Source organism: Carassius auratus, chromosome 36 (assembly GCF_003368295.1).
Source record: "Carassius auratus strain Wakin chromosome 36, ASM336829v1, whole genome shotgun sequence".
NCBI classification, from domain to species: domain Eukaryota; kingdom Metazoa; phylum Chordata; class Actinopteri; order Cypriniformes; family Cyprinidae; genus Carassius; species Carassius auratus.
The window spans coordinates 10,027,362-10,051,445 of NC_039278.1; the positions used below are offsets into that span (position 1 = coordinate 10,027,362).

At 37.7% G+C, this 24,084-nt stretch overlaps 4 protein-coding genes across 5 annotated transcripts; 1 reads left to right on the forward strand and 3 right to left on the reverse strand.

Annotated features, from left to right (window-relative positions):
• Nucleotides 1-2,704: 2,704 nt before the first annotated feature.
• Nucleotides 2,705-6,894, forward strand: LOC113055206 (tribbles homolog 2-like). Its single transcript, XM_026221263.1, has 4 exons — nucleotides 2,705-3,503; nucleotides 4,348-4,635; nucleotides 4,750-5,042; nucleotides 5,403-6,894. Exons 2-4 carry the CDS (start codon nucleotides 4,348-4,350, stop codon nucleotides 5,863-5,865), a joined length of 1,044 nt encoding a protein of 347 aa, XP_026077048.1. The 5' UTR covers nucleotides 2,705-3,503; the 3' UTR covers nucleotides 5,866-6,894.
• Nucleotides 6,895-7,065: 171 nt separating this feature from the next.
• Nucleotides 7,066-12,159, reverse strand: LOC113055207 (repressor of RNA polymerase III transcription MAF1 homolog). Its single transcript, XM_026221265.1, has 7 exons — nucleotides 11,451-12,159; nucleotides 9,908-10,036; nucleotides 9,620-9,782; nucleotides 9,243-9,364; nucleotides 9,003-9,122; nucleotides 8,483-8,587; nucleotides 7,066-8,205 (listed from the first exon to the last, which is right to left on the reverse strand). The coding sequence occupies exons 1-7, from the start codon at nucleotides 11,531-11,533 to the stop codon at nucleotides 8,184-8,186; spliced, it is 744 nt and encodes a 247-aa protein (XP_026077050.1). The 5' UTR covers nucleotides 11,534-12,159; the 3' UTR covers nucleotides 7,066-8,183.
• Nucleotides 12,160-12,584: 425 nt separating this feature from the next.
• Nucleotides 12,585-19,422, reverse strand: LOC113055208 (zinc finger CCCH domain-containing protein 11A). 2 transcript variants are annotated; one of them, XM_026221267.1, is made up of 17 exons: nucleotides 19,281-19,422; nucleotides 17,876-17,945; nucleotides 17,592-17,738; nucleotides 17,317-17,436; nucleotides 17,076-17,199; nucleotides 16,797-16,985; nucleotides 16,527-16,592; nucleotides 16,368-16,448; nucleotides 16,177-16,278; nucleotides 16,022-16,090; nucleotides 15,789-15,884; nucleotides 15,173-15,706; nucleotides 15,019-15,086; nucleotides 14,576-14,936; nucleotides 14,172-14,335; nucleotides 13,907-14,046; nucleotides 12,585-13,797 (listed from the first exon to the last, which is right to left on the reverse strand). In XM_026221267.1, exons 3-17 carry the CDS (start codon nucleotides 17,643-17,645, stop codon nucleotides 13,587-13,589), a joined length of 2,379 nt encoding a protein of 792 aa, XP_026077052.1. In that variant the 5' UTR covers nucleotides 17,646-17,738; nucleotides 17,876-17,945; nucleotides 19,281-19,422; the 3' UTR covers nucleotides 12,585-13,586. The 2 variants fall into 2 exon arrangements, with proteins under 2 accessions (XP_026077052.1, XP_026077051.1); XM_026221266.1 differs by having other exon boundaries at nucleotides 17,876-18,435; nucleotides 19,281-19,413.
• Nucleotides 19,423-20,672: 1,250 nt separating this feature from the next.
• On the reverse strand, nucleotides 20,673-22,499 carry LOC113055696 (acidic mammalian chitinase-like). Its single transcript, XM_026222088.1, has 6 exons — nucleotides 22,344-22,499; nucleotides 21,810-21,934; nucleotides 21,588-21,708; nucleotides 21,316-21,498; nucleotides 21,109-21,225; nucleotides 20,673-21,026 (listed from the first exon to the last, which is right to left on the reverse strand). The coding sequence occupies exons 1-6, from the start codon at nucleotides 22,497-22,499 to the stop codon at nucleotides 20,871-20,873; spliced, it is 858 nt and encodes a 285-aa protein (XP_026077873.1). The 3' UTR covers nucleotides 20,673-20,870.
• Between the last annotated feature and the right edge of the window lie 1,585 nt (nucleotides 22,500-24,084).

A 24,084-nucleotide genomic window follows, 5' to 3' on the forward strand; every position in this document is an offset into this window, starting at 1 on the left:
ACTTGCTGCTCATGATGTATAATTGGGTTTGCTGATGCTGATGGGAGAGTGTTTTAATTTTGGTTACAAGTAAAATGAGACTCAACCCCCCTCCCCACATACTAAAAACCACTCTCTTAGTCAGTATCTGTTGTTAGTGATTACTTCCGGTGTGAGTTTCTTTATGTTTACATTTCAGCATATGCTAATCATAGCATCTTTTTCAGCCTACACACAAAAGAAAATTAAATAAAACTCTTTCACACAAGTTTTGCAATTATTAAAGATTTTTTTAACTAAAACAAACTATTATTTTGTGTTTCATAAACAGCTGCATAGGAATGGCTTTTCTGACTTCTGACTCATCTGGTACACTTGTCATACAGATCACTGTAAAAACAAGTCACGATAAAATAGCATTGTTAGTGAATCAAATACACTTTTATCTCACGTTTTATTTTGTTAACATTATCCGTTATCTTTAGTTTAAAGTTTAGTGTATGGATGTTGCATTATTTTCAGATTGGATAAAGCATTAACCTTTTTTTATTTTTTATAATTGTGCACAGATGTCTCCACAGGCACATTTCCTAATTCGACAGGGATGGTTTTTTTCTAGTTTAACTGAAATCAATTTGTTACAATTTATCAGTGTAAAAAATTATATTTGTGTCTTCTCTTACCTTCCTATAAAGAAAAAGTTACAAAGTGAAGTTCAAATAGTCTCTTTTAAGTGTTTCTGTTATGCTAATGGCATTTCTTCTAACAAGATTAGCCAGTTAGTTGCGGAAGTGGTGGAGTACGTCCTCTAGAGAGACATCTGTGAGCTTATAGCATAACCCACTCAATCACACAGCTAATCCAATTAGACATTGATATACAGGTCTGGCCCTTTTCGTAAACTAGGCTAATTCATCAACGTGTCTGCGTGTGAGAAAAACTGTTGCAGGACCAATACAAATAGGTCAGCATGTCTTTCATCAAAAACAAATGTGCCCTTTTTTCTCAAATGCTGTCATCAGCTGTTGGAAACTGGAAGGAGGATATTCATGACTTCCTGATCACTTTGGACCAGTGCTTCCATGGTGCTAAACCACTATTAGTGTCCATCAAGATGAGACAGAGCCTTTGTGAGGACATTGCTTGTTCCCATGGTGACAATATGTCTCAATCCAGAACTGGTGACATCTGTGCAGACACAGACAGGAAGGAGATTTCTTGGAAATAGAGTCATATTCATCCTAACAATTCCCTCTCTGTCAACATGCAAAGAAACGGTGCTAAACTTTTAACTTACAGATGGTGATATATTAAAACGTCACGACTCAGCTGTGGCTGTTAAACCAAAGGATTAAATGAAACGAAATCCCCTAAATATCCATTCATCTATTTAGAGCATTTTGAACATTTGCGTCTGGTGTCTCGAGGTGCAAGATTAAACGATAAAACGCTCCGTGCAGCAGAAACATTTCCATTTTAAGGAGCTGTTAGTCTCCCACTCAGACCTCTGATGGTGGAACAGCCCAGGAAACCTCTTTCCACCCACAAACATGCATGAAACCTCTGACTCAACTTGAAACCATGAGCGTTGTGGAGGCATCCTGCTGACTGCCTGGTGCACCCTGCCTCATGTTACAGGGTTTGTCACTGCAACCTTCTTACTGTAGGTCATCTGTGAAATAGACATGCAGTGTACTAAATAACCAGAACACCAGCAATAATACAGGCTGAAATCAAATAACACAAGATGCAATTGCAAAACTTAACATGGAATTAAGTTAAGAATTGTAATAAAATATCATTAGCTCACTGACCAAAGAAATTTTCCTCAAGGAGAATTAAATGAGTTTACATTTCAATTATTTAAAAGCTTGACTAAAATAGGCCTAATTGTTGACCAACAGTATAAGTGGTAAAACTTCATGAAATTCAGAATTTCATGAAAAATGTTTGAACACATATTGAAATGTCTGCCTTTTGGTATCTCTGCAAATCTTAACACAGTTTGAGGCATTGTTGAGAGAATAGGCCTACCTGAGAAATGAGAAACAAGCTCTCCATTTAATATTATTATATTTAGGAGAAACGATACATATTCCTTTCTATGGGTTCCTAGTATTAAAAAAGCTCTCCTTTTAATATTATTTCTATTTAGGAGAAATAATGCTTATTTCTTTTCTGTGGGCTCGTATTTTGTTCTATATCTATCAGTTAGTTACCTGCATGACCCTGACAAACACTTGATGTGCAACACCAACACTGCTATTGAGTCATACACAGGGGTGGGGCATTAATCTTCACTATGGCAAAAAGAATAAACTTAAACTACATATAGCAACACATAGCTACCGCGAAGTTTTCGCACGCTTTCATGTACATTTACAAGATCTATCACATCGCTTTGTTTCTTTCCTGCGTTGTTTTCCATCGCCGTTGAATAGTAGATATGCTATGTTGAAAGCAAACTACATTGTGCACTAAATAATCGCAGCTTTCCAAACTGTCAAACTGCTGTGGTCAATTCAGCGGTGTTTACTGTGTAAAACTGGTTTAACATTTCCATTAAACGCCGTGCTTTGTGTTTGCAATCCACCCCTTGCAAACTTCAACAGTAATGCGTACTATTGCGAAGCTCTGTACTAGATGTCGTCAGACCCGAGGGGCGGAGCCAAGATGTCGCAATCTTACTAAGAACAGCATCATCGAGTCAGGCTGGTGTAGCGCATGAGCATATTAATCGTACCCAGCCAAAGTGAGACTTTACAGTCGGACGGTCAGGCGGAGGGGCCACGTCTGATATGTTATCTCATTACTAAAGGGACCTTTAATTTCGGCAGCAAAAAAAGACCAGCTAAATGACTACTTTTTGATTTCTGTGCTGTCCCCAATTTGGACACGTTCAACTTTCTTTGGAAATTTCCTTATTTGTCATATCGCAAAACTCAAAGTTAAGTACGTTTAACAACATCTTATCACGTTTTATTCGTCCAATACTCAACGTGAATGATCGGACTTCATTCGACTACTAAAGGACGTTTGACCAACAGTGAAAATCAAGATCCAAGGAAATACTGTCCATGCAGGACGCGTTCATTCAGCGGGACTAAGGAACAAAGACAACAACCGAAGACCTCTTAGTGTTGCCGCCAGATTCACAAGTACCAAACTGCTCAATCTACTGCACAAAGAAAAAGATTATACACGAAAAGAGGCTAAAGGTGCACGATCATCTGCAAAACACATTGAAGTTGGAGATACTTTTCAAATCATCTAACTTACTCTGTAGTGCACGCGCGTCCTTTTAAACTGACTCATATTTATTCTGCATTCATTGGAGACGACATTTTCATTCTTATGCCGAGACTCAACCACGGCCGACAATTTCCCAGTGTTTATTTCATGATATTTTGATTTTTTTCCCCCTCTGTGGAAATGTTCTCTGACAAGTAGACACAACTAAGTGCTTCTGTAGTTTTCATTGTTCTGTTTGGGAGAGGAGCGGGTCCTTTGTCTAAAGCAGCGAGGTAAGTCCTTTAAACCTTTAAGCGTTACTTTAACCTCTAGAAATCACCATTTAGTATCTCCAGCCTAGAGTTCTTGAGAATACTTCAGTAATTGACCAACTTTCCAATTAAAACGATTATTGAGAAACACTTTAGTGGTTAAACTTTACACGGAAAGTGATGCAGCGCCTGTTGTCGTTGTTTGAACTTTGCCAACTTGGATTTCACATCCATCTATTGAGTATATTGCTTATTTTTTTGCAGTTTACTTAACTATGAACTTTGGCGTAGTGGTATAAGCATATGGTGATTTAGCATTTAGGTTCGAGTCGGACGTGACGAGCTTCAAGTTCCGAAACCTCACACGCTCAGTTGTTTAAAAACAACTGTTTTTAACAAGGACGGAAAATATTAATAGGCTACTAATATTTTTATTAGGGAAAAAAATTGAGTTAATAAAATTGTGAAGTGGATGAAACTAGGCTACGTCATTTTATGACGTATGCTTGAATGTGTAATAACTTAAACACTGTGACTCACAGGCGCCGAGCAGTATTTCGAGAGGAGCTTGAGTCAGTATGATCGAGCGACACTGCTCATCACATAGTCATAAAACCGTTTTAAATTACCTCCTTTTATTACACAATATTAATGAACCTCCTATTCTTGTTTCGTTAGTTTGTGAGGGATTATCTCATGGATACTGAGTATTTAAGTGTGTGGAAATAATCACATGCACTCATTTGATCAATTATTCCTGTTACCTTTGTGCATAGACTCTGCATTCTTATCAATCAGACCATATGGTATATGAAGTCATGCTGTCACAAGGCCATGAACTTACACTGACTTGTTTTTGTCACAGATGAGTATAAACCTGTCAACTCCTAAACCTCCACTGCGGCTGAAGCGAGTAGACTTTGAGGACTCTCACAACACTGATACCTTCAAATGCAAGCGCCGCAAGCTCAGTCAGCCTCCTTCCCCAGGTCTCGCACCCTGTCTTCACCCTCTGTCCCAGAGCCTTGAGCAGCCGGGGTCAGAGAAGCACCACGTCTCGCGTATCGGACCCTACATCCTGCTGGAAGCTACAGAAGGAGCTCAGACTTTCAGAGCGGTTCATCATGTCACTGAACAGGAGTACACATGCAAGGTGATCATAGATGCTTAATAATAGTGGATCTGAAATATCTTCTATTAATAAAATTATGGAACTTTTATGAGATGAAGGATCATTAATCACATCGTTTTGGTATGTTCCCACCAGGTGTTTTCCATTAAGAAGTATCACGAGTTCATAGCACCCTACACTCGTGTGCTACCACACAGTAACATCTGCAAGATTTCAGAGGTGGTGCTCGGGGAGAACAACGTGTACATATTCTTCGAGCGTAACTATGGAGACATGCACTCATACGTGCGCACCTGCAAGAGGCTGCAGGAGGATGAAGCAGTGCGCCTCTTCAGCCAGATGGCCACTGCGGTTGCACACTGTCACGAGAATGGCGTCATTTTAAGAGACCTTAAACTGCGCAAGTTTGTGTTCACCGATCCACATAGGTCAGTAGCTCAATTTTATTCTTTAATTACTAGTTAGTCATGTCAAATCATCCCTTGATTTTTAGTTATCAACAAATATAAGTTGTTGTTGTTTTCTAGAATGCACGGTATTTAATTGTGCATGCTGATTTCCCCTATTTTTTACATATAATGTATAAAATAATTATAAATTACCATAACATGTAGTCACAATATTAATTCATCAAATTGCATACTGTACAATGTTATATTTACACTAACTGCAGCCTGTATAAATTGCATAAGTGATACCTTGTCTTGCTCATCTAGTAAATATTTTCCATTCATAAACATAGAAACCTAGTTATCAGGTGGCTGATAGATGTTCTTTTGTTTCCTCAGAACAAAGCTGGTCTTGCAAAACCTGGAGGACTCCTGTCTTCTTAGCGGGAATGACGACTCGCTGACGGACAAACATGGCTGCCCGGCCTACGTCGGCCCGGAGATCTTAAACTCACGGCACTCATACTCAGGGAAGGCTGCCGACGTATGGAGCCTTGGCGTTGTTCTTTACACAATGCTTGTAGGACGTTATCCATTTCAGGACGTGGAACCCACAGCACTGTTCAGCAAAATCCGCAGGGGTGCGTTCACCATCCCAGAGGCTCTTTCACCCAGGGCTAAATCGCTGGTGTGTTGCATGCTGAGGAAATCTCCCTCGGAGAGGCTCGAGGCTGGAGATATACTCTTCCACCCATGGCTCCACTGTAACAACAACGTATCCCTCCATCAGCACTCCAGCACCAGACACTCGACAGATCAGGTGGTACCTGATTTTGAACCGAATGATAATGGGGATTGTTAATGAGCCATCTTCATTCTGTTTACCCACAATCAGAGGATTGGACTCTGTGGAGAAAGACAGATTGCCTCGTAAGGTATGCAGAGTTCAAGGGCATCAAATGGAAGAGATTCCAGAAACTATAGCAGGTTAATAGCAGTGCTGTTTTTTACCCAGCGAGGAACTTTTGAGGTGTTCAGGACAGACAAGAGACTAACCTTGTAGTCTACAAGCAGAAGTAACCGTGTTTCTTACCTCTGAAAATATCCATTTGTGATTATATGTCCAAAACGACACCCGGAGGGCAAAAAATGCTGCTTTCCTAGCAGACGTTTGTTCACAGCACAGTTTTGGTCCTGAAAGAATATCACGAGGCTGGTGCACACAATTTTAACATCAGTATTGTCTAATCAGTGAATGGGTTTCCCATTGTACACCCATGTTGTGTAAATTAAAGAACCTCTTACTTAATTCCTGGTATACTTGATGCACACTTCGTGCCTTTATGTACTGTTTACATAGTTTTGCCGTGGAAAATACAGGTTTGACTATTTAAAGTGCCTTTTTTTCCCCAGTAAAATAGCCAATGTTGTTGTTGGACTTGTCAAAGTACCAAAGATTTGAGTCCCCCCCCCACCCCCACCAGTCTCAGCGTGTGTATCTGCAACGGGTCAGCACAAGTGCTCATATTTCCTTTTCATGTGAAGAATTCAAAAGGATTCTGTGTTTTGTAAATGTCTTTCCATCTGTTAAACTATGTATTTGTTTAACCCTGAAGGGATGTGGGGCACATCACGCGCTACAGGAAACGTCCATATAATGGTTTAGAGGTGTGTCTGTTGAGTGAAACAAAGGCTTTACATACGTTATCGTTTGTTATGCCTGCATGCAATGCTTTGACCCGTTGTTCGTTAAAGTACTTGTCTTTTTGTAGATATCTTTTTGTTACTAGTGAGAAGTGGACACTACAATTGTTGCTGTTGTTTCAAGGGGTGATGTACCTACAAACAAGTATTTTGTTGTTGCCAGTACAAGTAAAATGAAAAATCAAGACTCCATTGTTGCTTTTTTAATGATTCATTATCAGAAATTACTTGCTTAATAATATTAAAATATTCGTCATTCAGCACAAAAATCAATGGTCCGCAGTACTTATTGATCCCAGCAAGGTTTTGTAATAAAAATGTGTTTTCTGAAGTAAACATCGCAATCAGTGCACCTTAAGTCAGTAGATATTTATTTGGGACATTTTGAAAATAACAAATATGCTCTTTAAAAGGATATTCATAAAAATATGTTAAGCTGCTGATAATGAAATGTTAATGTTATCATTCATGCATAAATCTGCATCGTATGGTGCTCATCCTTGTTTTTTTTTTTTTTGTAGGACTATTACTCAAAAAATATTTGTAGAAATAATCTAGTAAATTAACACCAAAAGTGATCTCACATTTCTCTGCTCATATCCTTTTCTTATACTGGTGCAACATGAGTGCTCGGAATTACATTACGAAGTACAACGTTATACACCTCACAAATGTTACAAATCCAAATAAGAAACAGTAATCACAAATAAAAGCTTAAAAGTAAAAATAAACTATACAGACCCATCGTGGTTTTCCTTTTCCTTTTTTTTTTTTTAAGCATTGGGGGCTAAAAAACTAAAAAGGGAAGTTGACTTGTAGGTCAAGACACCAATAAATCTACCAGGTGATATTTACGCTGATATCGGTTTAAATATCATTTTTCCTGAGGCAAGAGAGTTGCAGGAAAATGTATTAAGCCCTACAAAACAAAATTATCATTATTAGAGAAAAAAAAAAAAAAAAATGGGAAAATGGGATGCTGATATAATAACAAAATTATGAGTTATGAGCACGTGTAAGCCTAACAAATATGGAAACTAAAATTTAAATGTTAACTATGACATCTCAAAATGGTCAAGCAGTAAAATAAACAGTCAGAAATGACCAGAGGACAGGTGACCAAGATGTTAAAGGATGCCACCTAGTGGAAATACTGCTGTGAAGTTCATGGAGCCATGAAAATAAGTGGAAATAATGAACAAGAATAAATAAAGAAGTTTGGGTAACTTGCACTTGGATACAATGATAAATTACCTCTTTGGAAATGAAAAAATAAAAATTTCACAACACAGAGGACAGAATGTACACAGAAAAGTAAAGGAAAATGTTAAAATGCAATGAATGGCACTTTTCTTAGTACTTTCTAAGAAATGACCAACAGTGTATATAAAATGAACGTAAGAAACAGAAAAGGATAACAGACATTAAAACTCAGGCAAGAGATGCTGGCTTCAGATGACAGGGACGAGGGTTTCATCAGGCACACAGTGCACCATACCTGTGGAAAGAGACATCAAACCATCACTGACTTCAATGACACCAGCCACTGCTTGTCAGGCTAGTAATATCAGAGTCATCGTTTGCAGTTAAACTGTAATGATACTTCTGGCTGACTGTTGGCCCTCCACCAGCAGATACACTAGAACCACGTGATTTATATGCAGTCCTTTTTCTATCACATCTGAATGACGATAAACAGTGTGGGGGTTCGCAAGGCATTGCTTCCTGGAGAAGTGATAACAAATAATAACAGAGCAGTCTGCATAGTTCCTCACCTCTCTTCATCCATGTTGCCCTCTTCCTCTTCCTCATAGCTGCCTTCATCTAACTCCAGATCCAGTTCAGTGCCGAAGCCAGAGTCTCGTGGAGCCATGAAAAGACTAAAGGACCACAAATACAAAAAGTCAGAGCTCACTTGAATTGTATTCTTTCTTTTTATTTTATTTTTTAAAGTTGGACCTGCTGATTTTTTGTATTTCATAATGATAATATTAATAATAATAATGTAAAATATATTATATAAATAGACTACCAAAAATACTGTTAAATGATAAAGAGAAAGTTCATAAGAATAGCATTTACTTGAAACTGAAATATTTTATACATTATAAACATCTTTTCTGTCACTTTTGATCAATTTAATTCATCCTTGTTAAATAAAAGTATTCTTCCACCCAAACATAACACAATACACAATCTATAATAAAGTCATTATTTCTATCATAAAAAAAAAAAAAAATTAAATATGATTTTTGTTCTTTATATGTTGATGTTGCCTGACATACAGATCCTCACCTGACAGAACGGCATGTAAAGAACACAATCCTCTTCAGTCTTTTGTTATAAAAGAAGTAGTTGAAGGACCACATGTTGCCTTCTTCCCCATAAGGGTCTGAATCCAGGTCTGGATTGTAGCTGTCACAGAAGGCAATCAGATCTTTTTTTAAAGCATGCTTAATAAACTTATGCTTAAAAAGCATTCAACACATTCTAGGCAAACCTGACTGAACATGGGTTTGAAAGAAGCATATCTACCTGTATATATCACATTCAGCAAGACTGATCTCGTTGTCCAGGGCCTCCCATAACTGAGGCTGTAGGTGACTGTAGGCCTCACCAGCAGCAGCAGACAAACTGCTGTTCACTGCATTAAACACCTGTGGAAATCATAAACCATTTAATAAACGTGGTTTTATAATAGTTTTAAATATCTTATGATTATTATTATTATTGTAATTAATTAATTTATTTATATCTTTTTCGCCAAACCACTTATCCTATGTCGGGTCCCAGATATTCTTATTATTAATAATAAGAATAAGCATAATTTATTTACATTTTTACCGTTAACATTGTGTTAAATTAGTGCATATGTTGTTTCAGAAACTGTAACCATTTTATGTCAGAATTACCCAATTAACACTGGGCTCCTTGCTGAAATCGTGGCCTTTGGTGCGACTGAAGTCGTAGTCCGGCCGGAAGGATTCATTGAGAGTGGCAATCAGGTAAAAGAGCGTCTTTCTGCTGCACTTATCAGACAGTGGACCCTCCCCATCATCCAAACTCTGACTCAGTCTGAAAATAAAACATATTTCAGTAAATGTGCAATGACCTGCTGGTAGATATTTGTACTGCGTTTACGTGAGGGGGTTGATGACAGTGAATGCTTCTCAGTACCTCAAGAAACGTCTTCGACTTACTTGTTGGGGCTGATTCCTGAGCTCTGCGGAGGAGACAGAGCCTCGAGCACGTGTGGCTGCCCTTCCTGACAAAACTGCTTAAACATTTGCTTGTCATCACCGGCCATCTTACAGGAGTAGCTCTCAATACTAAAGAAACAACACAACAGTGTCATTAGCAGTGTTGTGGGTAACGCGTTACAAAGTAACGCGTTAGAGTACTCTAATTACTTTTTTCCTGAAATTTGTAACTTAACGCGTTAGTTTCGTGCGTAAGTAATCAGTAACTTCGTTATTTTTTTTAAAAAAGTAATCCGTTATTTTAAGGAAAGGAAAATCCCGACTGCAGCCTGCTTTTTGTCAGACAGTAGTCCTATGTCTACTGTGCCACCTGCGGATGTATCAGCGGAGCCGAAGCTCTGTGATCGTAAAGTCAATGGCTGTGATGCGTCTGTGCCCTGCGCCTGACCCTGTGTGTGTGTGTGGGTTTTTTTTTTCGAACTCCCGGCAAGATAGCAGAGAGGACAGCGTTTGGTTTATGGAAGTACGCACATTATTTTCAATTTGTCAACGAAAAAGAAAAGAACATAACGGTAAAAAGCACAATCTGCTTTGGTGAAAAGAAAATTCTACCTCAAATTTAACGCTACGTTTTAATCACTACTTTGAAGAGTAAATGTAAGAGGACTGTGTTAAAGCGAATTTAGGCTTGTGACTGTGAGTGACACTTTAATAATAATTAGTTCGGCTATTAAGCGATTTGTCATGTGCCTGTGTGGCAGTGAAGGATTTAATTCGGTTTGTTATCATTTTTGTTTGACAGGCAGCTGTTAATTTCTGTTAGATCATTGGCTGGCTGGTTGTTCATCATTTCTAAATGGATTTAAATCTGCAAGCCTGTTTAAGGTTGTGTTTACAAGTAAGCATACTTGTACTTTGATAACTGCATTATTTAAAGTTAAAGAAAAATCAGGAGTTATCTTGTGGTGCTCATAATATACAGTAGCCTAGGCTACCCGGGCTGGGTAACGTTAGGTGCGAATTTTGATTAATAATATGTTCTGTGATAATAAATAAATAAAACGCCATGTGGAATAGCCGATTGCTGACTGTCTTTCCTGTTATTGTTATCCTGCTGTGTTAATTTAGTCGGATGACTGACGTTATTCATTGTCGGGAGTCACGACTTCTAGGTGCATTTAAAGGGGCCGGGGGCTGTGTCTGTCGTGTGTGAGCCGCTGCAAACGGCTTTTAATTTTTGGTAACGCATGAGTACTCTAACGCGTTACTTTTATGAATAGGTAACGCTGTATCATAACTGATTACTTTTAATTGATGGTAACGTTGTAACCTAACTAACTACTTTCCAAAGTAACTATACCCAACACTGGTCATTAGTCACATTGAGGGGGAAAAAAAACACTGCAAATAACACCAGAACAGTGTGAATAACATGTTATTTCCTCTTTTTTGTGATCTGATAGTGTTCAGATATGAACATGTTTTTTCGAAGGATGCGGTCTTAATTTTAACTTTACATTTTAAACAAGCATTGAGCACTTACCGTCCAATTATTTTACAGTCTCCCGTTTCAATTGTGAGCAGACTGTTTATGGCCTCAAAACTTGAGTTTTCCAGGAGCTTCATGGTTTATTCAAGTATATTATATATATTGAAAGAACTGCAATGACTATTAACACTAGATGTCACTCTTTTGATAAACAACCATCGGCCAGTTACTCTGCCGTTACACTAAACCAAAACGATGCTTAGCACGTTAGTTTGGAGAACAAACGGCACAAACAGAATATTATCAATAATAAACAACTACCCAATACTGTTATTACCGAATATCACTAAGCTATCCCACAGAAGCCCCTTTTAAAAAATTCTCAAGTTCGAGAACAGATGGCTCTCTAATGCCTTCAAGTGTAAAAACAACAACAACAAAACAATTTAAATAAATAGGCCTCGCTTGCAGATTCTTACGACCACGTAAATAATCTTCGCCGGTTGCTTAATGCACTTCTATGTCTAATAAATATATCTTCCTTTTTACTGTGAAATTTCCAATACCTGCCATTAAACAAGCTAAAATTTAGAGGGAAATTATGCATCCCAGCTATTGAATAAGACCTTGAGGAGAACTCCAAGGCTTATAAAAGCCCTAATCCTCGGTTTTTGGTTGTCTATTTGTATGGAAGAATAACAAGAGCAGAGAACAAGCGTTTGTGTAGCCGTTGCAGTCGCGATAATGATAATACGCACTACGCAGTTGTCTTTTTCCTGTTTTTTTTTTCGGTCAGGATGTCACACGTTTACCGCCACCTGCTGGCTTGGGGTTTAACATCGCTTCTCTTTTTTTCCCCTCGGAATCGAAGAAATGCATATTATACATTCCGAGGCTTGTAATGACAAACCTACATCAAAGTTTCAAGTGTAAGGTAAAATAAAGTATTTATCAGAAGCTATTTAACAGACGATTACTATACCTTTGCATTTCTGTATTTCAGTACCTCAAACGTATTTGAGTATTGTGAAGAATACAAAGAATCTTTGTACTGTTCTCCTATTGTGAAAATAAATCTGGGGATAAAATTGTTAATATATTTAGACACAAAAATATATTTTGTCTTAAAATATAAACTACAATGCATAGCAAAGCTTGGTAAACCAAAAATTGTTAAACATTTGAATATTTTCTCATAAAGACATTTTATTTACATAGATGATTTTGAAGAGGTGCAAATCAAACGCAGGCAGCGCCGCAGCACGAACAACATTTTCACATTACATACCCTCAATGCATGATGTCACTGAGTTCAGGTTAACAAAAACAGACATGGCTGGGCAGGACATTTCCAAAGAAAAACAAAACATACAGGTTAACAAAGCTGAAGTATTTTCCCTGAGAGCACAGATTCATATTTATGCATTTTCTTCAGAAGTCTGAGAAGGAACTTCTCTGCTTAAATTATTAATTTCTCAATCTGAAAATGTGTAGATGGTCCTCAAGAGAATTGCTTAATAAAATTAGCATAAAACTTGTGACAGAAATTATGCAGAAACGAAAAAGGAAAACCATGCCCTTCAGCTATCTGCCAGACTGTTAAACCATAAAATATTTTGTCTATACTAAATCAAAGGTGAGGAAAATGACCTATTCAAACAATGCTGATAATGACGGCCAAAGAACATTTAATGGATCATAAATACATGTAACTCAAAATGAAGACTTAGGTGTGGCCTTGATTTGCCTCTCTAATAAAAATACATTTTTCAGCATACACAGTACACAACTGAAAACTTCCTGTCTCTGTAACACATAATGAGTGATAGTGCTATAACACAACTTCCAACACAATCATTATACCCGAGGCGGTTTTATAATGGCTTGTCAATACCTACAACAGCCAAGTAAGATTTTCCCTTTTTTTGACAGTTTTAAGAAGTCAACTAAAATAAAACAAGAGGACAAAACCTGGACACCACAACTGTTTTTTCTCAAGCACTATTTGATAATGTAAATATGATTTCTTTGACAAGAAGAAAAAAAAAAATGTAAAAAGGAACATTAAAACAGATTTATTAGAGTTTGAAAATATAAGTCTTAATTTAAAATGCTGCTAAATTATGTCACAGTCCTTTCAAAATCATATCGGCAGTGTTTTTGTAAGTAAAGGGACGATGTTGCTCGTGTCTAACTGTCAATCATCTCTGACAGTTCTAAAAGAAGGTCGTCCTCTCCCTTGCCCGAATCCAATTCCAATTCATCTTCCAGCCGGTCATCAGTAAATTCACCCAACAGTTCTTCAAAGTCATCCACTGATGAACTGGTAACAGCAGGAGTACGGCCAGAAGTGGTGCTGGGCCGCCGAGAGCGCTGCATGCTGGGTGTTTTGATCACAGGGCTACAAAGGAACATAAAAGAAGATTAAAGATTACAGAAAATAAAAATCCACAAAAATGCTGTGTGTGTTTAAGTATTATGTCTGAAATGCATAAGATGATTTCCCATACATTTGGGGGACCGCAACAATTGCAGGGGATGTAGTACTGGCTGGCTCAACGCAGCTCGTAGGCACCATCTGAATATCCTCTGTGTGCGAAGGCACTCGCTGAGTGTCGGACTGAACTTCTTGAGAGCCTGGTGACACCACCTGAAAGAGAATAATAAAAATAATAAAAACTTGTTTTTTTTTTCCTAATACACTGAAACCAAACTTGACTTTAAAAAAAAGATATTAAATTTAGTTTAAAAATAATTAACCAAATTTAGTCTCACCTTAAGGCGCTTGTTAGGAATAACCAGCGAGGAAGGGGTTTGATGGGCAGTGTTCAGAGGTTTCACTTCAGCAACAGCAGAATGATTTTTTGCAGTTTTCCTCTTTTGGGTAGGCTGGGCTGCCGGCTTAACCACTGACGGCCTCACATTCACCTTGGGCTTCACTGAAATGCAGAGGAAAACCGCATATTGAGTAGAACATTTGGAAGAGAGTTCATTTTAGTTTATACATACATGTATTTCAGATTATGTTTTATTAGTACTGCTGTAAACATTACTGGCATTTGATAACTATTTTCATTTTGTCATCACTATTATAGTTTTGTTAATATTGTATGTAAAAACATACGATTTATATTGGAGTTAAATTGGTTAAAGAGAGACTGATATTATTAAATTCATACCCTTGGTCTCTGTGTGAATAGTTCCCTCGGTCAGCTGGATGGGTATCACAGGAGAGCTTGAGGGCTTTGGTGTGTTTGTCGACGGAGAGCTGTCTCCAGACCGCTCTGGGGAGCTTTTCTGGGGCACTACAGCAGCAGAGAGTGGAGAGCTCTTGTGTTTGAGGGCGATCCGCTGTCTCACTGTGGTTTGGGGCTGTTCAGAGGCTGGCGGTGAGGCAGCAGGTGCAGACAGTCCTGCATCCTTCTGGGTAGTGGAGGTGACTTGCTCCTCTTGTAGCTTTCGGAGTCTCTTCTCTCGCATGATCTCCTCAAATGTTTTCACTTTAACAGTTTCACTGGAGGGTTTGCCTTTTCCATTGGTCTGCGAGTTAAAACAGTGTAAACAATCATTAGTTAATCTAGAAACAATAATATTCTCTTAGACATGTTGTCTTGTGTCTTACCTCTGCAGGAGGTTCTAGTTTCTTATCAGGCACATCTGGTTTTGTCTGACCCACAGTGTTTGCAGTTGCTGAAAAGAATTGACAGCTAGGTGAACACACTTACTTGGGCATATGTGGCCATTTTTTGAAGAAAACATGAATGTGTCTGACTTACGTGAGCTTTTCTTAATGCGTAGGATGCGCCTCTTTGGAGGTCCACTTGCCTCGGCTTCAGCTGAAGTTTGGGTTTTATCATCGCTAAGCTCTTGAGGCTGTGCCTGCATCCGTGCTGTCTTTTCCCTGCGTATCTCCTCCAGCGTTTTTACTCGTACCTCCCCTACTGTCACAGGAGCCTTGACCACAGCTCCAGTAGTGGAAGGTCCTTCATTTCTCTCTGGGCTTTTGGCTGTTGTATTAACATCCTTGGCTTTTTTCTCCTGAATTTTTTTCTTTTCGTGCAGGATTTCAGAAAAGGTCTTAACCTGAAGTCGCCCAGCAGGTCTGACACTTTTCTTGGATGGGCTCAGCTCCTTTGCCGACACTTCTTTCACAACAGGCACAACTGTACTCGTGCTGAGGTTTCTGGCTGCCTTCTCTTGCCTTATCTCCTCCAGAGTTTTTATATGGATATCTCCAGATGATTTCGGCTCGCTGTCAGTGCTAGGTGGCGCGGCAGTCAATCCAAGTCTTTCACGCACTGGTTTCTGAGCTGAAAACAGTTAGTAACAAATTATGGAACAGATTCTAAATAGCTACACAACCACAGCTGGCACAATAAACGAATCTCTCACCTTTCTGTGGTAGCACGTCTGTGGAAGATTCAACAGTTCTACCAAGACGTTCAGCAAGGCGTCGTTTCAAAGGAAGGTCTTCCTCCACAGAAGCATCTTAAATTAAATATCATCTGTCAGTTATTGTAAAAAACAAAAAAAAAACAAAAAAACAAACAAACAAAAAAAAAAAAAACCCACAGATACATAAATGTATACCCACAATGTGAAGTAAACTGTTTCCATAAACTTACCTCTTTTCAAAATTCTTTCCCCAAGTCTGTCTGTAATTTTTCTTCTTCCAATTTCATTAACAGATGAATCTGCAACAGATTTTTAAAAGGGTTTTAAAAATAATTAAATGGTTCAGTACTACAAAAGCCAAAGTTCCACCTTATGGACAGCTTACCGATGCTGGCATGATTAACTTCCAGACGTGAGAGAGATTGAATGTTTTCCTTTTCAATAGCAGTTCCTTTGTTTTGGGCTGAGCTTTGCATGGTGGACTGCTCTGCAAACAAATGAAAAGGGAATATTAAAACAATCCTTCAGATGATTTACCAGATTACCCGAAATAAATAGTGCTGAGGGTTCATTTACCAGATTTCTTTAGACTGGCCATGAGTGCTTTCCTCAGTCTGATCTCCTCTAGCGTCTGAATACCGAAGTTCAGCGAATCATCTGCATGACAGATAATGATTTGATAAAACTCTCAATAAATAAAAGAAAATATGTACAGAACATGGAAACTGTCTTTACTTTTGCCTGTGATCATTTTCCAGGGTGATCCTCCAAGAGATTCATCTCCTTCCTCTGAGAATTGATCTGCAAATATTTAAATATTAATATTTAATATTTCTACTTGAGGGATGCTAAACTCAACCCTTAAAGGTCCAACTGCAGACCATAACTCCAACCCTAACTAAACACCCGATCTAACTAATAAAGGACTAATTAAGAATAGGAACCAACAACGAATGGGATTGGACAACCCCTTCTAGTTAAAACATAACAGAAACATAAGCTTACCATCTTCATCATCGTCATCCACAGGGTTGATAACCACTGGAGGATGAGTAGGGCTGGGGACATTCTCTTGGGTCTCAGTTCTAATGACCCCTCTTAACTGTGGGTTAGTGGGGTTTGCAGTGGGCACAGAGACTTGGTTGACTTGATCCTCATGTGGGGCCTCTTCCTTCTCCTTTCGCACAACTTGCCCTGTTAAAAAAAAGACAATAAAAAGGGCAATTTATATTATATAAAATAAAAACCAATATAGTTCAAAACACTGTTAAGACTGTCAAATACCTTTGTCTGGGGCAAAATAACTCCCATCGATGACGCGTGGCTTCTCATGATGGAAAGCACAGTGAGCTTTCTGACAGCCAGCTGGCTGGTTCTCCCAATAGCATGCAATTTCTTTACGGTTTTTCTAAAATAAAAAAGTAAATAAAAGATGAATAATAACAGGGTGGATCATTATTGAGGTCCCATTTCAGAAACAACGCAAAGATCTCAACAGAAAAGGGTTTTGGAAGTGGACACCAACCTTTATTTCCATATGACGAAACATGCAGATGTTACGGAAGCACCTTTGCTCTTGCCAAAGGTTACAGACCGTCTCGCTACCCATAGCAGCCTCACAGTGTCGAAAAGGGCAGCTGTCACCCTAAAAAAGCAAACCACAACACAAAACATTCATTTTTAATTGTGATCATTAACTTATGTATATATTCGTTTAATGACCTACTTAAAAACTAAAAATCAGCTTTCAACAAAAGGGAAATTTCTAAATGCACTGCAGATATAACTTTTTTCACTTACCTTAGTACAGGTGGAATAATAATAGAAGTAGCAGTCATCTCCTTGCATGGTCATTCTGGCACAAATTTGTAGTCTTCTAGGTCAGGAGCTCTTCAGTGATGCTGCGATCTCGTCCTGGAAGCCTTCGACAGAATCTCGTGAACCTCCCTATTTAAAGTGTTACAAGCCTATTCATGCTCCTGTTGATCCTTTCACATTTTCACTTTTACATTCTGTCCTGAATGAGGCAAAATGGACGATATTTTAACACTGGAGAGAGAATGCGTTGCAAGAACTTCATTCACCTGCAGTGGCTGAGACGTTCCCTGGTGATCTCAAGCGCTTCTTGAAGGGTCGCTCCGCACTGTGTGGATCCTGAAGGAACACTTGACTGATGAGTAAAGACTGAACAGGGGAAGATGGGGCAACTTTTGTCTCTCTTAGAGACTTGTTCCCATCAGACTGCTGGGTTCAAATTGGCAGGTGGTGGAAAATGTCCGTTTTTTTTTTTTATCCTCTCTCCAATATTGTTGATAATTGAGTGGTGAGGGGCTTTGAGGGACTTTAAAAATCCTCAAGCAAGAAGTTGTCAAAAATTGAGAGCAGAGGGCAAAACATGGGACTGGATATCTTGGCGATGTCGAGAGAAAAAAAAAAAAAAAAAAAGGAAGAAGGAAATCTCTTCTACGTCTCTTGAAGGCGGGAGGAAAATTTAAAGGGGGGTAGACTGGAACTTAAAAAAAAAGCCCAATAGAGAAAAAACAAAAACCAAAGGTGAGATTAAAAAAGCAGCAATCTTCAGGGAAGCTAAATCATTATCCAAATCCAGTTATCCTCTGGAATGAAGGACAAGATCTTGCATAACCTACATTTCAAAAAAGAGACAAAAACACTCCCCATGTGCTGAACAAATAGTTATTTGAATAAGGAACACAATACATTTTAATACATGGATAATACTTTCAGAGAGCGAACATGTTTTTAGATGTGATTGGACACAACAAACAGTACATAACCTGAGATTGTGCAACTAACAAAATTAACAAATTTTGGTTCTTGATGTATTTTTTGAGCATGATGAGCCACATTTATCAAGTTTTAAAATTGGTATTATCAGAATAAATATTTCGCAGATTTTGCAGCCGCACCTGTAAATGTAGGGTGCAGTTCACAAAATCCGCGTTTTTCAATCTCAAATATTTTAGAAACATGTTTTTACAGATGATTTTTTTTATTATTGCTTAATCTACTCGTTTATAAATTACACTAAACGAAAGGACAGCGAAAACAATTGTGATTGTGATTCCTGAAAAACGCGTTTGTTTCCATTTAGTTTTTCAAAAGTTAGATTACGACATAAAGTTACTAAATTACATTTTAAATTAACTAAATCCACTGTTCACAAGATTTTTTCCTCATTCGTCATGTCAGGCCTTAGTGTCGTGTTTGGTATAACTCAATAAAGGTTTTCAGATGATCAACACTGAGACAACAAACGTTTGAAGAACATATAACGTGTATATTATGAAGTCTAAAAGCGGTGTACGTTAAAATAACACACTGTTCTATGACTTTCGAATAGCATGTTGATAACTTCAGGTAGCATGCTGTTAACTTTAGCACGACTACTACACTTCACGTTAACAAAAATAAGTAAATGAATGAATAAATACAATGTTCAATTACTTAAAATAAAGCGTTCACAATTACCAGTTTATACCGACTGGAAAATAAGTATGTTCGGTTTTGGTCGACGCTCCTGGACAGGATGTATCTCTTCTCGGCTTCACAGACAGGAGAACAAGATGGCGCGCGGCTGTCCAGGGAGGAAGAGCCCGCACAGACGTCAATCTGACGGACAGATTCGTTAAAGGGATAGGTCACACACACACACACACACACACACACACACACACACACACACACACAGACCCGTAATGTTGTTCCTCACCGCTTCGAACGTCTATATTCTGCACAAAAGGTGAAATTGAATTTTGGCAATTGGGTCAAACCAGACGAAAAAGCCGATATATTATAATAAAAGTTGTTCGAACGACTTGTGCGCTATATTCCAAGTCTTCTGGAACCATATAGAGACTATGTGAGGAATTGCTAAATACTTATTAAAAATAATATTTGTTTTGTGTCAAGCCGAATAAATGTATACAGATTTGGAAGAAAATGAGAATGAGTCAAATTATTATTTGAGATTAAGAATGAAAAACACGAGTCAGGGTTAGAAAAAGTAGTCCCACTATTTAACCTACTGTAGGATAAAATACTCTCATGAAAAGAATAGAAGCAACATTTTGTATGATGTATGTGTAACTGATTCTAAAATCACAGGGGTGCATTTCCCAAAATCACTGTTAACCATGATGGCAAGTTCCACTATTGGTGACAACAGAACCTGTGACTTAGTGCTTTCAGGAAACACCCCTCATCAGTCACACTGCAGAATAACAAAAGATTCACCTAGACTACAACTGACACAAAACACAATGTTGCTCTCTTAGATTTTAATGTAGGTTATTATTTTGAATGACACCAACAAGACGATTAAAAAAAGAAAAAGAAACAAAGAAAAATAAAATAATAATTATCTACGTTATTCCATAAATGCATACATTATATTCTATTTCACATTACATGTAATTTTGTTTTAGAAACAATTTTGTTTTAATATCCACTCTAGCATCTTACTCTACTCAAAATTAGTTTCTTGACTATTGACCAAAATGGTAAATTAGGCAATCTTTTTAAGAATTAAGAAACAATTTCCCAGTAAAAACCACAATTACTTACAAGTCCTCCACATTCATTCATATAGGCTATGATCTGTCCCACATTAAGCTATACAGATTTTGTGCTGAGCTATCTTTGCATCTGTGTTTTATAATAAATCAGTACAGTACTCCTAAAATAGGCTATGCCACCTGGCAAAGAGACTTGCACTTCCTAATGCAATAAAAACGATCGTTTGTGATGGTTGTGCTGCCCCAGAATAATTTAAAATGGAAGGGGTGCACCAGGTGATATTTGTCATTCCTCCAGTACATCTATAAAACGAGTTAAGGGAATTCATTCTTGGATAAAGTCCATCTGATCTGTTTGCACAGAACTGACTTGTCAATGCTGGAAGAGAGCTGAGAAACTTCTCACATGTTGGCGGTGATGAAACTGTTGCAAAAGAGCTTGTATTCATAGAACCATCCAAATCATCTTTTGCTCCTGTTGCAAATAATCATATATCAGAATCTGAAGATAAATAACCATTCTAAAAAAAAAAAAAAATCAAAATTATGTATTTATGCAAATCTCACCAAGTATTAACAATTTCTTCAGATGGTTGACTAAAGGGTAGTTGCCTTGTCCACAGAAATATCCAGAAAAGTCATCCAGGTCTAAAGCCCATACAAATGCACCCGCAAAGCCATGTTCCTGTAAGTATTTAATCTTAACAATGCAAAGCAGAGCTGTTATTCTTCATGTAACATAACCTATGGATTTAAACATAAGAATATGTAACAGAATGTACCTTAATCTCAAAGCTCCTCAGATTATCAAAGCCCACCCAGTCGCTGCCTTTAACAGAAAAAGGAACTTTCTGGTCTTCTATCCACTGTACTACACCACCATTGAGGAAAAGACATATCTTGAAAGAAGAAAATATTTCTCAACTTAATATCGCCAACAAGCATTTGCAATGAATATGGAAAAATATCAAACATAAGATTTTGTCTACTTCAGAGTAAGACCACAAGCCCATCTCTTGTGTATAAGGGCCAGGAGAAGCCAAATTACTGGCTGGGGCTCCGACTCCACTCTGAGAGGAGGTGAGGATGAAGGAACGTCCATACGTGCCAAAGCCCATCAACAACTTCTCGACAGGAGCACCCTGGACTCTCCAGTATTGCAAAGCAAAATCCTGCATCAAAGATGAAAACATGCAAACGACCCAGTAGCAAATTAAAGTCGAATTAAAGCCTGTGCTCATGCAAGAGTCAATCTGCTTACGGTGTTTGAGTTGATGTCCTCCTTGTCATGGAGGGCACTGTACAAAGGGCTGTGATGTCTTGCAACGCCATCTTCAAATGTATGAAAATCAAATGTCTTGACACTAATGAGATCCAAGTACCTAAAAAAAAGTTTTTCCATTTTTAAACATTTTGTTTTTCTTGTGTGATTTTTGTAATTGTCATAAGACAGCACTGACGCTGAATGGCATGCTGCTCTTACTTTGAGATCTCTGGAATGTTGTAGCTCCTTTCAATAACTTCTCTCTGAGCAGAAACAGTTGCTGTTAAAATCAGTCTTGCATTTTTGGTGGACTGGCCTTCAGCTAGAAAGGCTTCCAGAAGTTCCTGAAGTTTCACAAATGTTTATTTAGTGCTTTAGCAAATAGTTTTATTAGTAGTACTATTCATATTTTCATTTTATTTTAAGCATAAATCTGAAGGATCATGTGACACTGAAGACTGGAGTAATGGCTTCTGAAAGTTCAGCTTTGCCATCACAGGTATAAATTAAATGTTTTTATATATATTCACATGTATGTTTTCACTGTTTTTTGCTGTCTTTGTGAGCTTAAGAGACTTGTACTTCAAAAATATATTTTAAAAATTCTTAACAACCCCACATTTTTTAATGGTATTGTATATATTTTTGAGACCTGTCCCTATAAAATTGTACACTGTTAAGGTTTCGCTCACACCTTATGATTCAATGGAAAACCTTTGGAGCAACAAAATAAAAGGTACTTTTGATTTTAACCTTGCACAGTAGAGTGAATTTCAGCTTGTCTTCTGGACGCGCATCTGAAGTGCCTTTCTGTTCCCAGTCCAAATCCAGCCCATCGAAGTTATGCTTCCTCAGAAATTCTATGGAAGACTTGATGAATGTCTGACGGTTTGTCCAGTTGGACAGCATAATGGAGAATCTGGCGGGAACAAGAAAATTCCTGTCTGTTTATTTCAATGTAACTGCTAATGAGGCTTAGAAATATTTCTGAATAATTGCAAAATACACTCATTTAGGAGTAACCATAATCTTTGTTGATAAGCCATGTTTTTGTATAAAACAAACAAACAAAAAAGTTGTACAAGTTATACAAATAGTATGTTACCAGTAGAGGGCAACCTTTATTCATAAACACTTACTGGTTTGAGTCCTGGTCTCTGATGGACAACAAGGTTATCAGCTGAGGATTTCTGAAACCAACATTTATGTCAAGTCTTTGTCACACAGCAGGAATTAAACAAATCAAATATGAATACAAAACTAGAAATATGTGTTTCTGAGCTACAAGCATCCTTACTGGTTCTTAAGTGCATTGAAGGTTGAGTAAAGGGCCACATCATTCCATTCGCTGCCTGCTATGTTATTGGCATAGTTTATAATGGCAAATGCATAGATCAAATGAGTACACAAGTTTGGGTCCACATTGTCAGGAAGGTATTTAGCAGGTCCTGCTCTGTACTGAGACCAGTTTGTGAAGTAACACACCAGTCTAGAACAGGTTACTGAGCAAAAAGAGAGTGGAGATACATACAAACATGTCAGCAGTAATTTGTTTGTAATGTAATTCGAATGAATAAGTCTCAATCTCTCAATGCATCTCTTTCATGCAGTGGATAGAAATTCACCTTACCTAACTGAAACAGCAAATTTAGGCCTGACAAAAAAAAAAAAAAAGATCATTAGTAGATGCTTTTATTTGAGATTAATATATTAACCCTACTGTTGTTTTCAAAAACCTGGTAAAACCTTTGTAGTAGGGGTCACATTGGTTTCCATGCAATTTGCCCAAAATAAACACTATGAAAAATACTTAAGATTCATGTAATATCAAAAGACATCTACTGTAGCTTGTCAGAGAGTAAAAATATTAAATATGTAAGAAATGTAATAAATCCCATAATTTTTGTTGTGTTATTTCTCTTGTGTTATGGATCAATTTGACCCAAATGATTTGCATAGGCACAAAATAATGTTCCTGATGTTTCTGAGGTCTTGACTACTTATAGTGAATGTTAGTATAAATTATATCTAACATTTTTTGTATTTATCTATTGCTGTTTGTGCTTCCTCTGCCTTTTTCATGTTTGGTTTTCAAACCCTTGTGAGATTAAAATGGGTTTCTCACACTTCTTTTCAGGGCAGCAGTTTAGTAATTGAGATTCAAAAAACTAACAAGCAAAAACAACCTATGGCAGACTTCATGACCATGAAATTCAAGCAGATGAAGAAACAGCAAATTTTCCTGCCGTGTTTTAGAACACGTGTCTCAATTTCAAGCAAACTTTTGAGTCTTAAATTTGATAAGTTATCATGCTTTTCATGTTTTAGTGTTTACCAAGTTACAGTAAAGGTTTTCTCTTTGTTGATTTCTGGCAAATTGCATGAAAAACAATGGGAGTCAATGGTTTCTTTCAACACTAAGAAACATTTTTTGGACAGCCTTTCTAGAACACACATCTGTATTACTTTGCAAAAGTCTTAGCCCATTAGTATT